The sequence below is a fragment of the Oncorhynchus gorbuscha genome, linkage group LG05 (genome assembly GCF_021184085.1).
Source record: "Oncorhynchus gorbuscha isolate QuinsamMale2020 ecotype Even-year linkage group LG05, OgorEven_v1.0, whole genome shotgun sequence".
NCBI lineage: Eukaryota > Metazoa > Chordata > Actinopteri > Salmoniformes > Salmonidae > Oncorhynchus > Oncorhynchus gorbuscha.
Genome location: NC_060177.1, coordinates 52391029 through 52407416, shown reverse-complemented (window position 1 = coordinate 52407416; position 16388 = coordinate 52391029). Strand labels below are relative to the sequence as shown.

General features: G+C 45.7%; 1 protein-coding gene across 1 annotated transcript; it reads right to left on the bottom strand.

The window, feature by feature from the left end:
• Positions 1 to 1468: 1468 nt before the first annotated feature.
• Positions 1469 to 15440, bottom strand: LOC124034893 (TNF receptor-associated factor 6-like). The gene is made up of 4 exons (XM_046348294.1): positions 15381 to 15440; positions 11305 to 11403; positions 10780 to 10950; positions 1469 to 1669 (listed from the first exon to the last, which is right to left on the bottom strand). The coding sequence occupies exons 1-4, from the start codon at positions 15438 to 15440 to the stop codon at positions 1469 to 1471; spliced, it is 531 nt and encodes a 176-aa protein (XP_046204250.1).
• Positions 15441 to 16388: the final 948 nt, after the last annotated feature.

Here is a 16388-nt window from a genome sequence, read left to right as displayed (position 1 = left end):
CTCAATGTTCAGCCAGACCAGCATTTTATTATTCTCAAGACCAGTGAGTGTATAGAGCAATTGTAAGGCTACAATTCCACCACTGCAAATTAGGAGCATCAGAAAAGTTACTTTCTGTAATTTGGGAGGATAGTTCACACATGCACTTCTTAAAGGCCCAGAGCAGTCAAAAAATATATTTCCTGTGTTTTATATATATTTCCACACTATGAGGTTGGAAAAATACTGTGCAAATTATGATAATGCCTTTAGTGTAAGAGCTGTTTGAAAAGACTGTTTTGGTGGGATAGAGTTTTGGCCTGCCTGGTGACATCAGGTGGTAAATTAGTTAGTGAAACGTGTGATGGAGCAGGTGTACCCAATTGCAGACTCAGACGAGGAGACAGGGACACGTTTTTATTGAAAAGCAGTAGGGTAAGCAGGTCCGGAGCGGAATCCAAGAAGGGGGGGGGGGGCAGGACTGACGAGATGAGGGACTGGAGACAGTGGCCAGAATCAGAGCGGGCGGAACTGTGGCGGAGAGAAAAGGAGCGTCAGGCTAGGGAAAACTAGGCTCAACAGGATAGCTAGACTCAACAGGATAACAAGATCTATGCAGGTACAGGCTTGAACCGCAGACTGACTGAGCAGAGGCTATGATCTGGCAGAGTGGAAGTGGCAGGGCTGAGTATTTGTAGAGTTCTTGAATATGGAACAGGTTGCAGCTGGTGGGGATCTGCTCTGCCTCCAGCACACCTGTCTCCACTCACACAGAGAGAGAGGGAGGGAGGGAGAGAGCACTGGGGGAGTGGCAGCAGGTTATGGAGACACAGGATGAGAAGTAGAGGGCGTGGCAGGAGCTGATGTAACAAATAGACCAGTAAGAAAGAGGGTTCCAAACCTCTGTCAATAACAGCTAGTTTTCAGTTTCCCCCTCCCCCTCAGACCACTCCGAGACAGTCCTAGCAAAATTGTTTCTTGAGAAATTGTCTTTGCTAAGAACCATTTTTTGTTTATTTTTAACCATTTTAATTGACAACAATTGCAGTAAGGTACTTAATTGTTTTCCAGAAATGATTTGATATTGAGATTTTTTTTTAATGGTTGCATTGGACCTTTAAGAAGAATATATATTTTTTTAAAGTTCACAGCATGCCCTGGAATGAAACAGCATGAGGTCATATAACTGGTCCACCAAAGATGACTGTGTTCTATGACTCACAATATACTGTACCTTTATTTCTAATTGGTGAATCATGTTCTGGCTGCTCTGGTTCTCCCTCTCCAAAGCCTCCACTCTCAGCTGGGTCTTTTCCACCTCCCTGTTGAGGACAGAGATGATGTTCTCTGATATCTGGACCCTCTGCTGCAGTGTGTCTATCTGCAGCCTTATGTTCATGAGGATGGTCACCTGGTCATCATCTCGCAGACTGTTCAGCTGCTGAGCTATCCCATCTGTCCCTTCCATCCGCCTCCAGCTCCCCCTGTCCTAGTGGATTTTCAAGTCAGATAAAGCCTCTCTGAGCTGGGGCAGCTCCTCAACCATAGCTGCTACACCAGACAAGGAGAACTGGGCTACCTGTGGGGCGAACTGCAGGTCACTGCTGTTGGTGGTGGCGGCACGCAGCAGGAGCTGAAGGTGGCTGACCTGGCTGCTGGTCTCATGGCCTCTCACCTTCTCTACGGTCCCCTAAGATACATGGGATTGCAAGACAAAAACGTCAATAACTGTACAGCAAAAGCTTTGTAATATGCCACACATTCTTTGTATTTGATGCCCCATTTCTTCTAATTCAATAATTTTACTATAATGCAATATTGGAATTATTAAATTGGCTTAAATGGGCAACGACCTTCAGAGAAACCACAAGAGTCTTGCCTTTTGGAACCTGGAAGAGGATTTTGTCATGTTTTGTCATATATTGTCTTGTCCTTGTGCTTTCCCTTCTGTTAGTTTCCCCCTGCTGGTCTTATTAGGTTCGTTCCCTTTTTCTATCCCTCTCTCTCTTCTCTCTATCGTTCCGTTCCTGCTCCCAGCTGTTCCTCATTCTCCTAACTCACTCATTTAGTCTTTTCACACCTGTCCCCTATTTTGTCCTCTGATTAGAGTCCCTATTTCTCCCCTTGTTTTCCGTTTCTGTCCTTGTCGGATCCTTGTATGATGTTCGCTGTGCTGTGTCCTTGTCTCGCCCTGTCGTGTCTTGTCTCCTTCAGATGCTGCGTGTGAGCAGGTGTCTTAGTCTGCTACGGTCGGTGCCTTCCCGAAGCAACCTGCAGTCAATGATCGAGTCTCCAGTCTGTCCTCGTTACTACGAGTGGATTTAAGTTTTTTTTCCTGTTTTGTTTTCTTCTTGAGTGTTCCAGGATTATTACTTTTGCCATTTACTGGAATAAAGACTCTGTTTTCGCTAAGTCGCTTTTGGGTCCTCATTCACCTGCATAACAGAAGGATCCGACCAAGAATGGACCCAGCGACTACGGATTCTCGTAACACTGCCGTCGAGATCCAGGGAGCTATGCTCGGCAGATACGAGCAGGAATTGTCTGCTGCTCGTCATGCCGTTGAGACCCTGGCCGCTCAGGTTTCCGACCTCTCTGGACAGTTTCAGAGTCTTCGTCTCGTGCCACCAGCTACTTCCTGGTCTGCCGAGTCTCCGGAACCTAGGGTTAATAACCCACCTTGTTACTCCGGGCAGCCCACTGAGTGCCGCTCCTTTCTCACCCAGTGTGATATTGTGTTCTCTCTCCAACCCAACACATACTCAAGAGAGAGAGCTCGGATTGCTTACGTCATTTCACTCCTTACTGGCCGGGCTCGAGAGTGGGGCACAGCTATCTGAGAGGCAAGGGCTGATTGTTCTAACAATTACCTGAACTTTAAAGAGGAGATGATACGGGTTTTTGATCGTTCAGTTTTTGGTAGGGAGGCTTCTAGGGCCCTGGCTTCCCTATGTCAAGGTGATCGATCCATAACGGATTACTCTATAGAGTTTCGCACTCTTGCTGCCTCTAGTGACTGGAACGAGCCGGCGCTGCTCGCTCGTTTTCTGGAGGGACTCCACGCAGAGGTTAAGGATGAGATTCTCTCCCGGGAGGTTCCTTCCAGTGTGGACTCTTTGATTGCACTCGCCATCCGCATAGAACGACGGGTAGATCTTCGTCACCGAGCTCGTGGAAGAGAGCTCGCGTTAACGGTGTTCCCCCTCTCCGCATCGCAACCATCTCCTCCCTCCGGCTCAGAGACTGAGCCCATGCAGCTGGGAGGTATTCGCATCTCGACTAAGGAGAGGGAAAGGAGGATCACCAACCGCCTGTGCCTCTATTGCGGTTTGGCTGGACATTTTGTCAATTCATGTCCAGTAAAAGCCAGAGCTCATCAGTAAGCGGAGGGCTACTGGTGAGCGCTACTACTCAGGTCTCTCCTTCTAGATCCTGTACTACTATGTCGGTCCATCTACGCTGGACCGGTTCGGCTGCTTCATGCAGTGCCTTGATAGACTCTGGGGCTGAGGGTTGTTTTATGGACGAAGCATGGGCTCGGAAACATGACATTCCTCTCAGACAGTTAGGGAAGCCCACGCCCATGTTCGCCTTAGATGGTAGTCTTCTCCCCAGTATCAGATATGAGACACTACCTTTAACCCTCACAGTATCTGGTAACCACAGTGAGACTATTTCCTTTTTGATTTTTCGTTCACCTTTTACACCTGTTGTTTTGGGTCATCCCTGGCTAGTATGTCATAATCCTTCTATTAATTGGTCTAGTAATTCTATCCTATCCTGGAACGTTTCTTGTCATGTGAAGTGTTTAATGTCTGCTATCCCTCCTGTTTCTTCTGTTCTTCTGTCCCCTCTTCTCAGGAGGAACCTGGTGATTTGACAGGAGTGCCGGAGGAATATCATGATCTGCGCACGGTCTTCAGTCGGTCCAGAGCCAACTCCCTTCCTCCTCACCGGTCGTATGATTGTAGTATTGATCTCCTTCCGGGGACCACTCCCCCTCGGGGTAGACTATACTCTCTGTCGGCTCCCGAACGTAAGGCTCTCGAGGATTATTTGTCTGTTTCTCTTGACGCAGGCACCGTAGTGCCTTCTTCCTCTCCTGCCGGAGCGGGGGTTTTTTTTGTTAAGAAGAAGGACGGTACTCTGCGCCCCTGCGTGGATTATCGAGGGCTGAATGACATAACGGTTAAGAATCGTTATCCGCTTCCCCTTATGTCATCAGCCTTCGAGATTCTGCATTGTTTGCTGTTTGGGGTTTTAGGCTGGGTTTCTGTACAGCACTTTGAGATATCAGCTGATGTACGAAGGGCTATATAAATAAATTTGATTTGATTTGATTTTTGATTTGATTTGATTTGCAGGGAGCCAGGTTCTTTACTAAGTTGGACCTTCGTAATGCTTACCATCTCGTGCGCATCAGAGAGGGGGACGAGTGGAAAACGGCGTTTAACACTCCGTTAGGGCATTTTGAGTACCGGGTTCTGCCGTTTGGTCTCGCTAATGCTCCAGCTGTTTTTCAGGCATTAGTTAATGATGTACTGAGAGACATGCTGAACATCTTTGTTTTTGTCTACCTTGACGATATCCTGATTTTTTTCACCGTCACTCGAGATTCATGTTCAGCACGTTCGACGTGTACTCCAACGCCTTTTAGAGAATTGTCTCTACGTGAAGGCTGAGAAGTGCGCCTTTCATGTCTCCTCTGTCACTTTTCTCGGTTCTGTTATTTCCGCTGAAGGCATTCAGATGGATCCCGCTAAGGTCCAGGCTGTCAGTGATTGGCCCGTTCCAAGGTCACGTGTCGAGTTGCAGCGCTTTCTAGGTTTCGCTAATTTCTATCGGCGTTTCATTCGTAATTTCGGTCAAGTTGCTGCCCCTCTCACAGCTCTTACTTCTGTCAAGACGTGCTTTAAGTGGTCCGGTTCCGCCCAGGGAGCTTTTGATCTCCTCAAGAAGCGTTTTACGTCCGCTCCTATCCTCGTTACTCCTGACGTCACTAATCAATTCATTGTCGAGGTTGACGCTTCAGAGGTGGGCGTGGGAGCCATTCTATCCCAGCGCTTCCAGTCTGACGATAAGGTCCATCCTTGCGCTTATTTCTCTCATCGCCTGTCGCCATCGGAACGCAACTATGATGTGGGTAACCGCGAACTGCTCGCCATCCGCTTAGCCCTAGGCGAATGGCGACAGTGGTTGGAGGGGGCGACCGTTCCTTTTGTCGTTTGGACTGACCATAAGAACCTTGAGTACATCCGTTCTGCCAAACGACTTAATGCACGTCAAGCTCGTTGGGCGTTGTTTTTCGCTCGTTTCGAGTTTGTGATTTCTTATCGCCCGGGTAATAAGAACACCAAGCCTGATGCCTTATCCCGTCTCTTTAGTTCTTCTGTGGCTTCTACCGATCCCGAGGGGATTCTTCCTTATGGGCGTGTTGTCGGGTTGACAGTCTGGGGAATTGAGAGACAGGTTAAGCAAGCACTCACTCACACTGCTTCGCCGCGCGCTTGTCCTAGTAACCTTCTTTTCGTTCCTGTTTCTACTCGTCTGGCTGTTCTTCAGTGGGCTCACTCTGCCAAGTTAGCTGGCCATCCCGGCGTTCGAGGTACACTTGCTTCTATTCGCCAGCGCTTTTGGTGGCCTACTCAGGAGCGTGACACGCGCCGTTTCGTGGCTGCTTGTTCGGACTGCGCGCAGACTAAGTCAGGTAACTCTCCTCCTGCCGGTCGTCTCAGACCGCTTCCCATTCCTTCTCGACCATGGTCTCACATCGCCTTAGACTTCATTACCGGTCTGCCTTCGTCTGCGGGGAAGACTGTGATTCTTACGGTTGTCGATAGGTTCTCTAAGGCGGCACATTTCATTCCCCTCGCTAAGCTTCCTTCCGCTAAGGAGACGGCACAAATCATCATCGAGAATGTGTTCAGAATTCATGGCCTCCCGTTAGATGCCGTTTCAGACAGAGGTCCGCAATTCACGTCACAGTTTTGGAGGGAGTTCTGTCGTTTGATTGGTGCTTCCGTCAGTCTCTCTTCCGGTTTTCATCCCCAGTCTAACGGTCAAGCAGAAAGGGCCAATCAGACGATTGGTCGCATACTACGCAGCCTTTCTTTTAGAAACCCTGCGTCTTGGGCAGAACAGCTCCCCTGGGCAGAATACGCTCACAACTCGCTTCCTTCGTCTGCTACCAGGCTATCTCTGTTTCAGAGTAGTCTGGGTTACCAGCCTCCTCTGTTCTCGTCCCAGCTCGCCGAGTCCAGCGTTCCCTCCGCTCAGGCGTTTGTCCAACGTTGTGAGCGCACCTGGAGGAGGGTGAGGTCTGCACTTTGCCGTTACAGGGCGCAGACTGTGAGAGCCGCCAATAAACGTAGGATTAAGAGTCCTAGGTATTGTCGCGGTCAGAGAGTGTGGCTTTCCACTCGTAACCTTCCCCTTACGACAGCTTCTCGTAAGTTGACTCCGCGGTTCATTGGTCCGTTCCGTGTCTCCCAGGTCGTCAATCCTGTCGCTGTGCGACTGCTTCTTCCACGACATCTTCGTCGCGTCCATCCTGTCTTCCATGTCTCCTGTGTCAAGCCCTTTTTTCGCACCCCCGTTCGTCTTCCCTCCAACCCGTCCTTGTCGAGGGCGCACCTATTTACAAGGTACGTAGGATCATGGACATGCGTTCTCGGGGACGTGGTCACCAGTACTTAGTGGATTGGGAGGGTTACGGTCCTGAGGAGAGGAGTTGGGTTCCATCTCGGGACGTGCTGGACCGTTCGCTGATTGATGATTTCCTCCGTTGCCGCCAGGATTCCTCCTCGAGTGCGCCAGGAGGCGCTCGGTGAGTGGGGGGGTACTGTCATGTTTTGTCATATATTGTCTTGTCCTTGTGCTTTCCCTTCTGTTCGTTTCCCCCTGCTGGTCTTATTAGGTTCGTTCCCTTTTTCTATCCCTCTCTCTCCCCCTCCCTCTCTCTCTTCTCTCTATCATTCCGTTCCTGCTCCCAGCTGTTCCTCATTCTCCTAACTCACTCATTTAGTCTTTTCACACCTGTCCCCTATTTTGTCCTCTGATTAGAGTCCCTATTTCTCCCCTTGTTTTCCGTTTCTGTCCTTGTCGGATCCTTGTATGATGTTCGCTGTGCTGTGTCCTTGTCTCGCCCTGTCGTGTCTTGTCTCCTTCAGATGCTGCGTGTGAGCAAGTGTCTTAGTCTGCTACGGTCGGTGCCTTCCCGAAGCAACCTGCAGTCAATGATCGAGTCTCCAGTCTGTCCTCGTTACTACGAGTGGATTTAAGTTTTTTTTCCTGTTTTGTTTTCTTCTTGAGTGTTCCAGGATTATTACTTTTGCCATTTACTGGAATAAAGACTCTGTTTTCGCTAAGTCGCTTTTGGGTCCTCATTCACCTGCATAACAGATTTTTCTGTAGAATCAAGACAATTTTGTCAATTAACACGTCATGCAACAACAACAAAAAGTGTTACGCAAAAACGATCAGTAGCTATACAACAAATAACATCATTGGATTTGATAGACACTACATTAACAAGTAATCGAACAATTTCACAACAACTCCCTTATACGCACAAGTGTAAAGGAATGAATAAGAATATGTACATATAAATATATGGATGAGCGATGGCCATGCGGCATAGGCAAGATGCAGTAGATGGTATAGAGTACAGTATATACATATGAGATGAGTAATGTAGGGTATGTAAACATTATATATAGTGGCATTGTTTCCAGTGACTAGTGATACATTTATTACATCCAATTTTCCAAATATTAAAGTGGCTAGAGATTTGAGTCAGCAGCCACTCAATGTTAGTGATGGATGTTTAACAGTCTGATGGCCTTGACATAGAACCTGTTTTTCAGGCTCTCGGTCCCAGCTTTGATGCACCTGTACTGACCTCGCCTTCTGCATGATAGCGGGGTGAACAGGCCGTGGCTCAGGTGGTTGTTGTCCTTGATGATCTTTTTGGCCTTCCTGTGACATCGGGTGGTGTAGGTGTCCTGGAGGACAGGTAGTTTGCCCCCGGTGATGCGTTGTGCGGACCACACTTCCCTCTGGAGAGCCTTATGGTTGTGGGCGGAACAGTTGCCATACCAGGCAGTGATACAGCCTGACAGGATCCTCTCGATTGTGCATCTGTAAAAGTTTGTGAGTGTTTTCGGTGACAAGCCAAATTTCTTCAGCCTCCTGAGGTTGAAGAGGCACTGTTGTGCCTTCATCACCACGCTGTCTGTGTGGGTGGACCATTTCAGTTTGTCTATGATGTGTACGCCAAAGAACTTAAAACATTCCATCTTCTCCACTTCTGTCCCGTCGATGTGGATAGGGGGGTGCTCCCTCTGCTTTTTCCTGAGGTCCACGATCATCTCCTTTGTTTTATTGACGTTGAGTGTGAGGTTATTTTCCTGACACCACACCTCAAGGGCCCTCACCTCCTGCTTGTAGGCCGTCTCGTCGTTGTTGGTAATCAAGCCTACCACTGTAGTGTCATCTGCAAACTTGATGATTGAGTTGGAGGCGTGCTTGACCACACAGTCATGGGTGAACAGGGAGTACAGGAGAGGGCTGAGAACGCACCCTTGTGGGGCCCCAGTATTGATGATCAGTTGGGTGGAGATGTTGTTTCCTACCGTCACCACCTGGGGTGGCCTGTCAGAAAGTCCAGGACCCAATTTCACAGGGCGGGGTCAAGACACAGGGTCTCGAGCTTAATGACGAGTTTGGAGGGTACTATGGTGTTAAATACTGAGCTGTAATCGATGAACAGCATTCTCACATAGGTATTCCTCTTGTCCAGATGGGTTAGGGCAGTGTGAAGTGTGATGGTGATTGCATCATCTGTGGACCTATTGGGGAAGTAAGCAAATTGGAGTGGGTCTAGGGTGTCAGGTAGGGTGGAGGTGATATGATCTTGACTAGTCTCTCAAAGCACTTCATGATGACGAAAGTGAGCGCTACGGGGCGAGAGTCGTTTAGCTCAGTTATCTTAGCGTTCTTGGGAACAGGAACAATGGTGGCCCTCTTGAAGCATTTGGGAATAGCAGACTGGGATAGGGATTGATTGAATATGTCCGTAAACTCACCAGCCAGCTGGTCTGCGCATGCTTTGAGGATGCGGCTAGGGATGCTGTCTGGGCCGGCAGCCTTGTGAGGGTTAACGCATTTAAATGTTTCGCTCATGTTGGCTGCGGTGAAGGAGAGCCCGCAGGTTTTGGTAGAGGGCCGTGTCAGTGGCACTGTATTGTCCTCAAAGCAAGCAAAGAAGTTGTTTAGTTTGTCTGGGAGCAAGACATCAGTGTCCGCAATGGGGCTGGTTTTCTTTTTGTAATCCGTGATTGTCTGTAGACAATGCCACATACGTCTCGTGTCTGAGCCATTGAATTGCGATTCTACTTTGTCTCTATACTGACGCTTAGCTTGTTTAATTGCCTTGCGAAGGGAATAGCTGCACTGTTTGTATTCGGTCATGTTTTTGGTCACCTTGCCATGATTAAAAGCAGTGGTTCGCGCTTTCAGTTTTGCGTGAATGCTGCCATCAATCCACGGTTTCTGGTTGGGGAAGGTTTTAATAGTCACCGTGGGTACAGCATCACCTATGCACTTGCTAATAAACTTGCTCACCGAATCAGAGTATACATCAATGTTGTTGTCTGAGGCTATCCGGAACATAAACCAGTCCACGTGATCGAAGCAATCTTGAAGCGTGGAATCCGATTGGTTGGACCAGCGTTGAACAGACCTGAGCACGGGCATTTCCTGTTTTAGTTTCTGTCTATGGGCTGGGAGCAACAAAATGGAGTCATGGTCAGATTTGATGAAAGGAGGGCGGGGGAGGGCTTTGTATGCATCGCGGAAGTTAGAGTAGCAAGGGGGGAGTATACACGGCTGTGATTATAATCGAAGAGAATTCTCTTGGTAGATAATGCGGTCGGCATTTGATCGTAAGAAATTCTAGGTCAGGTGAACAAAAGGACTTGAGTTCCTGTAAGTTGTTATGATCACACCACGACTCGTTAATTGTAAGGCGTACACCCCCGCCCTACTTCTTACCAGAAAGATGTTTGTTTCTGTCGGCGCGATGCGTGAAAAAAAACAGGTGGCTATACCGACTCTGATAACATATCCCGAGTGAGACATATTTCTGTGAAACAGGATGTTCAAATCTCTGATGTCTCTCTGGAAGGAAACCCTTGCTCGAATTTCATCTACCTTGTTGTCAAGAGACTGGACAACTTAAGGAGAACAGTATTACTATTTTAGTGTGTTCAGTAGTCTACACACAGAATGCTTTTGCAATTGCTTCTTACAATACATTTGATACATTTCTTCCCAAATCATGATGCCCTTCCCCTAATGGTTAACCTAACCTTTCTTGAGTCTAAAGTTCTGTGGCTTTCTGCTCCCTTTCGCTGTGGTCGAAAGCTCTCGGCAGCCCCCTGCCCTTCCCAGATCAGTGGTGAAAGGGAATATGGGGCAGCAGTAAACATTGGAGACACTGCTGCTTGAGCTGCGCTGTGGGGACCCAACCAATGTCACACTGACCTCGTCCCCAACAAGGTTTTCCACTAGAGACCAATTCTAACTTATTTTGTACAATTCTCAGCGACTGTAGCCCCTGCAGTATAACACCACAGGAAACCATACACTGGCTATTTATTTCCAGGAGTAAAAACACTTCATACCAGGGCTGAACATTTGAGAATCTCAGCAAGATTGTCAGTGACAGGACTTGCAACTTAGACAAGGTGGTTAGTTTGACAGCTACTGAGTGCACGGCTGGAAGTTAATTATTTGGGCCTGTCTTCCATGTAGCTCTGAGGGGCACATAGTGCGGCAGCATGTGGGGAACACTGACATGTTGTTTGGACAGGCCTTCTCCAGGTGACAGGCCAAGGCCTTTTGCAGTACCATGTGACCACAGCCAATGTTGCAGGGGATCAGGGCATACTCACACTGCTCCTGGTGCTCCTGAAAGAGGATTCAAAACAATTCAGAAATCACAATAAACATCCCAAGCTCAGCACAACATTTCAGTGAATCAATCCACTTGGAGGATAAACATCTTGATAGCAGCGCAGAGTCAGCCATCAGGGGCAATTGTCCTCATTAGTTCTAAAATGTATTCATTATTTTAGTACCAATTTCAAATATTTTGTTCTTAAATTGTCTGAAGGTTTTCTTCAACAGGACTTTTGTTTTAGTGAAGAATTGGGCCCTGACCCTGATCTAATTACAGTGGGTATGTATTACAATGGTCACATGGTGATTAAAAAATCTAATTTTTATTGTATCATTCACAAATGTGTAAAACAGTGTCAATACCTCAAAGTCCTTGAGAATACTCCTCCAGGAGCACCCTTGGTTAGCACAATGCATTTTCAACTCCAAGATCTCCTTATTGATGGAAGCATCACTGAATAACTGCAGTAACACATAGGAGAATTAAGATCAACGTTCAGTACTTCAATTACTAATTCAGTCCTAAATTCAGTCTCACCATGTTAAATTTTCCTCAAGGGGAAAATGTGTTTTATTTGATTTCTACATATCACACCGGTGCAATCTTCAGTGCTAAACTGGTTAAATGACAATGTTCTCTGGCTGTCATTGTTGTAAGTTGACACACCTTGAAGTGGAACTTTTAAGCTCTGCTGTGTCTCTACCGCTCAAAAGCAACAAACACACAAAGCCATTTTATCTCTTTAATCATCACAATAATAACAACGAATCATTCAATACAACAGTATCTTGTTAAAACGGACAACCATCAATGAACCCACTGTGTAAGTAACAGTCAGAGACAGTCAAGCCTTTGCTTTGTGAGCATACAAGGGAAGTTGAACGTAAATATAAAGTAAAACATTTGAGTTACTGTTTAACAAGCTTTAGTTTCCATTCCACTCGGATGCTCAAAGTATTCGCTGTGGCCAATTAACCCAATTGAATCAAGATATAGGAGTCATCTGTCCTGAAAATAGACTTTTCCAACTGATATTGATATGAATATACTCAAGGCCTATTATTTTAGCACAACAAACCTAAATCCTACAAGTCAACAAGTCAGACGGTTATGGGGTGTCTCTTCTGCCTAGGATGTTTGGAGGAGCTGATGTTGAACCCCATTCTGATGCTGAACCCCATTCTGATGCTAAACCTGTCACACCCTGATCTGTTTCACCTGTCTTGTGATTGTCTCCACCCCATCCAGGTGTCACTTATCATCCCTGGTGTATATATCCCTGTTTCCTGTCTCTCTGTGCCAGTTCGTCTTGTATGTTTCTCAAGTCAACCAGCGGTTTTCCTGTACTCCTGCTTCTATTTTCGTTTGCTAGTCCTCCCGGTTTTTGACTCTTGCCTGTTTTCTGGACTCCGTACCCACCTACCTGAACATTCTGCCTGCCCTGACCTTGAGCCTGCCTGCTACTCTGTACCTCCTGGACTCTGAACTGATTTTGACCTTTTGCCTGTCCACGACAATTCTCTTGCCAACCCCTTTTGGATTGTTCAATAAATATCAAGACTCAAACCATCTGCCTCCCGTGTCTGAATCTGGGTCTCGCCTTGTGCCCTTATAGAACCACATGCTGACCAACATGGTCTCATTAGAATAAGTTGAAATAATGCTTTTTTACCAATCTAGTTGTCACGTATGCTGATGTATTAGTTATATGTTACCTACTGACATAGCATATCACTTATCATTATAATGACGTATTTGCTATAGGTTATCTGCTTACATAGCATATCACTTATCACTAGAATGATGTATTGGTGAGACACGTCTCAGCCATAGAAATACAATATTGACTTGAATGGGAATGTCCGTTTTAGCCGTTCTCTTTCTATGGGCTCAGGGCCTCAGCAATGGACTAATTCACGTTGGACAAATATCAACACATGGCATGTTGTCAACTCTGCAGACATTCTAATCACACCAGTCCATTCTAGCATCTTTTCATATTCAATTTCTTTCTTAAACCTTATATCCCCTGAGCGGAGTCTCACCAGAGCAATGAAAAAGTTCAGGTTACTGCAATTCTCTGGTGAGTTCAATTGTATGACCTTTCTGCTAAAATCCAAATACAGGCTCTGATCATGTCTTCTGTTTTGGGGAGCTAGATAGTATGCAATACAGTGCATTTGGAAAATATTCAGACCCCTTGACTTTTTCTACATTTTGTTACTTTACAGCCTTATTCTAAAATTGATTAAACAAAACATTTTCCTCATCAATCTACACACAATACCACATCATAACAAAGCAAAAACGGGTTTTAATAAATGTTTGCAAATGTATTACAAAAAAAAACAGAAATAACTTTTTTACATAAGTATTCAGAACCTTTGCTATGAGACTGGAAATTGAGCTCTGGTGGATCCTGTTTCCATTGATCATCCTTAAGATGTTTCTACAACTTGATTGGAGTCCACCTGCGGTAAATTCAATTGATTGGACAAGATTTGGAAAGGCTGTCTATTTAAGGTCCCACAGTTGACAGTGCATGTCAAAGTAAAAACCAAGCCATGAGTAGAAGGCAGATCTGGGGAAGGGTACCAAAAGATTTCTGCTGCAGTCCCCAAAAACACAGTGGCCTCCATTAGTCTTAAATGGAAGAATTTTGGAAACACCAAGACTCTTCCTAGAGCTGGCCGCCCAGCCAAACTCAGCAATCTGGGGGGAGGGGCTTGGTCAGGGAGGTGACCAAGAACCAGATGGTCACTCTGACAGAGCTCCAGAGTTCCTCAGTGGAGATGGGAGAACCTTCCAGAAGGACAACATCTCTGCAGCACTCCACCAGGCCTTTATGGTAGATTGGTCAGACGGAAGCAACTTCTCAGTAAAAGGCACAACAGCCCGCTTTGAGTTTGCCAAAAGGCACCTAAAGGACTCTCAGACCATGAGAAACAAAATACTCTGGTCTGATGAATCCAAGATTGAACTCTTTGGCCTGAATGCCAAGTGTCACATCTGGAGGAAACCTGGCACCATCCCTGTTTTTCAGCAGCATTGACTGGGAGACTAGTCAGGAACGAGAGAAAGATGACCGGAGCAAAGTACAGAGAGATCCTTGATGAAAACTTGCTTCAGAGTGCTCAGGATCTCAGACTGTGTCACGAATCCCGCCGAAGATGGTGCCTCTTCCTGTTTGGGAGGCGCTCGGTGGTCGTTGTCGCCGGCCTATTAGCTGCCATCGATTCCCTTTCCTTTTGTTTCTGTTTATTGGGTTTAATTGAGTACACCTGTTTTGAGTTAGTGTTGTTTGTAGGCTATTTAAGGGCACTAGGCCTGCTGGGTATTTGTGCGGGTTTGTTCTCTGTTATTTTGTTGTTGGTGTATTAGTGTTATCTCATTATTTTCCGGACAGTTTTAGTCCTGTGTATTTTGGACGGTTTGTTTCATGCTCCCTAGTGTTGGCATGTCCATGTCTCCGCTGTCGTTGGAATAAATAGATACACGTACGATACGACCTGCTCTCTGCGTTTGACTCCTCCACCGCACCATTTATTGAAGTCGTAACAGACTGGGGCGAAGGTTCACCTTCCAACAGGACAATGACCCTAAGCACACAGCCAAGACAATGCAAGGGTGGCTTCGGGACAAGTTTATGAATGTCCTTGAGTGGCCCAGCCAGAGCCCGGACTTGCTTTGTCATTACGGGGTATTGTGTGTGGATTGATGAGGGTGAAAAACTATTTAATCAATTTTAGAATAAGGCTGTAACGTAACAAACTGTGGGAAAAGTGAATGGGTCTGAATACTTTACGAACGCACTGTAACTCAATCAGTGTTATCTGGATCAATTATCCAGCTAAAATATTTACATGTATTTTGCGTAGGAACACAAAGTGCTCGAATGCCAGAAGTAATGAGTAAAGGGGAATGCTTTGGATAACACTAGAAGCACCACTATTATAGAGCCTCTATTTGATTTGGTACCTACCGTAGGAATACATTGAATCTTGCCTCCCACTTCATGCTCATTCACACAGCACCTTGGTGGCTGTGTCATGCAAATTAGTCAAACAATGAAAAGGGGAAATGATATTCACACATTTATGTAAACATACAGGGACATGGGGAACTCTTTAAGAGCGGTTTCATTTTTGATTCAATTCATCCCATGTCATTGTTGTTGTTTTTTACAGGAAATTCCACTTATTGAGGCTACAGTATTACATGGAGACTGAAAATGAAACTGTAGCCTACATTTCAAATGGTCTTATAAAAGGATATCCTTTGTGTTGTTAAAGCAGGTCTTTCACCAAAGCTATCTACCTATGTGTGCCATAAAAACAGTTTTCCATTTCTCAACTTCATAGAGGCCTGCCATATCATTCCACCCTATCCACTTGTACTATACAAGCATATATACAAAGTGCAGTAATACTATACGTACATTGTCTGATGTCAGTATGCTTGTTTCACTCTCTGAGCTCGGATCCTCTTCTTTGCACATTTCGCAAATGTTCCTAAACAACAGCAATGAACATGTGGGATTTGATTTAAATACAATAAACACAAATATGTTAACATAAAATTGTAATATCTTAACCTTTAAAAAACATAAGGGGAAGGCAAAAAAGGGAAATGTAGGCTATATTACATACAAAGACCTGGCAAGAGTGTGATATGAGGAAATGGTTCACTTTGGTTATGAATGAAGATGTTTCACAAAACTTGGAATATAAACAATTGGAATTCCTTAACCTCACTGACGTGCCTCCTTCAGTACGTTATTACAGTTGCTGCACAGGTACTTCTGTTGGGGTACATCATCGCAAATACTTTGAGGAAATCCAGAAGGATACTCATTTTCACCTGGGACAGATGAATCACTAGAAGTTGTCCTCTGGTTTTAAACTAGACTCCATCTACAAATCACCAAGTTGTTTTTAAGATTGTAATTGTCACTATTCTCTCCCACTATATGATGCGTCCATTAAATAGTGTCAACCTTTATCATTTTGAAGACTGAAGAATTCACTGGGTTTCCCCCCTATGGTTACCCGGGAAACATGTTAAAACCAAAAACCCCATGTGTGGTGCCAAACAAAAATGTACTTTACAGTGAGTACGCATGGTGTTCAAATGAGGGGTAAAACATTTCCAGGAGACAGTTTTCGCAATGCTGTTGACTCTCCCTTTCTCTCTCACACATACACACACATACATTTATTGCAGTTTATTTCTCTGAATGTGTGAGGCAGGTTCAATTTCCTCAACTACAGTCACTTCCGCCAAATAGGAAAGTCCCTGTGCCATAATTTTCACACATCCTGCCTGTCATCTAGCACAGAACACCACGTTTGTGATAGAGGTCCATTATTTACATGACAGGTGTGTGAGTATTGTTGCTTTTACTGTCAGTACAAATGTGTTGTACAGAAGAACTCATCAAATGATC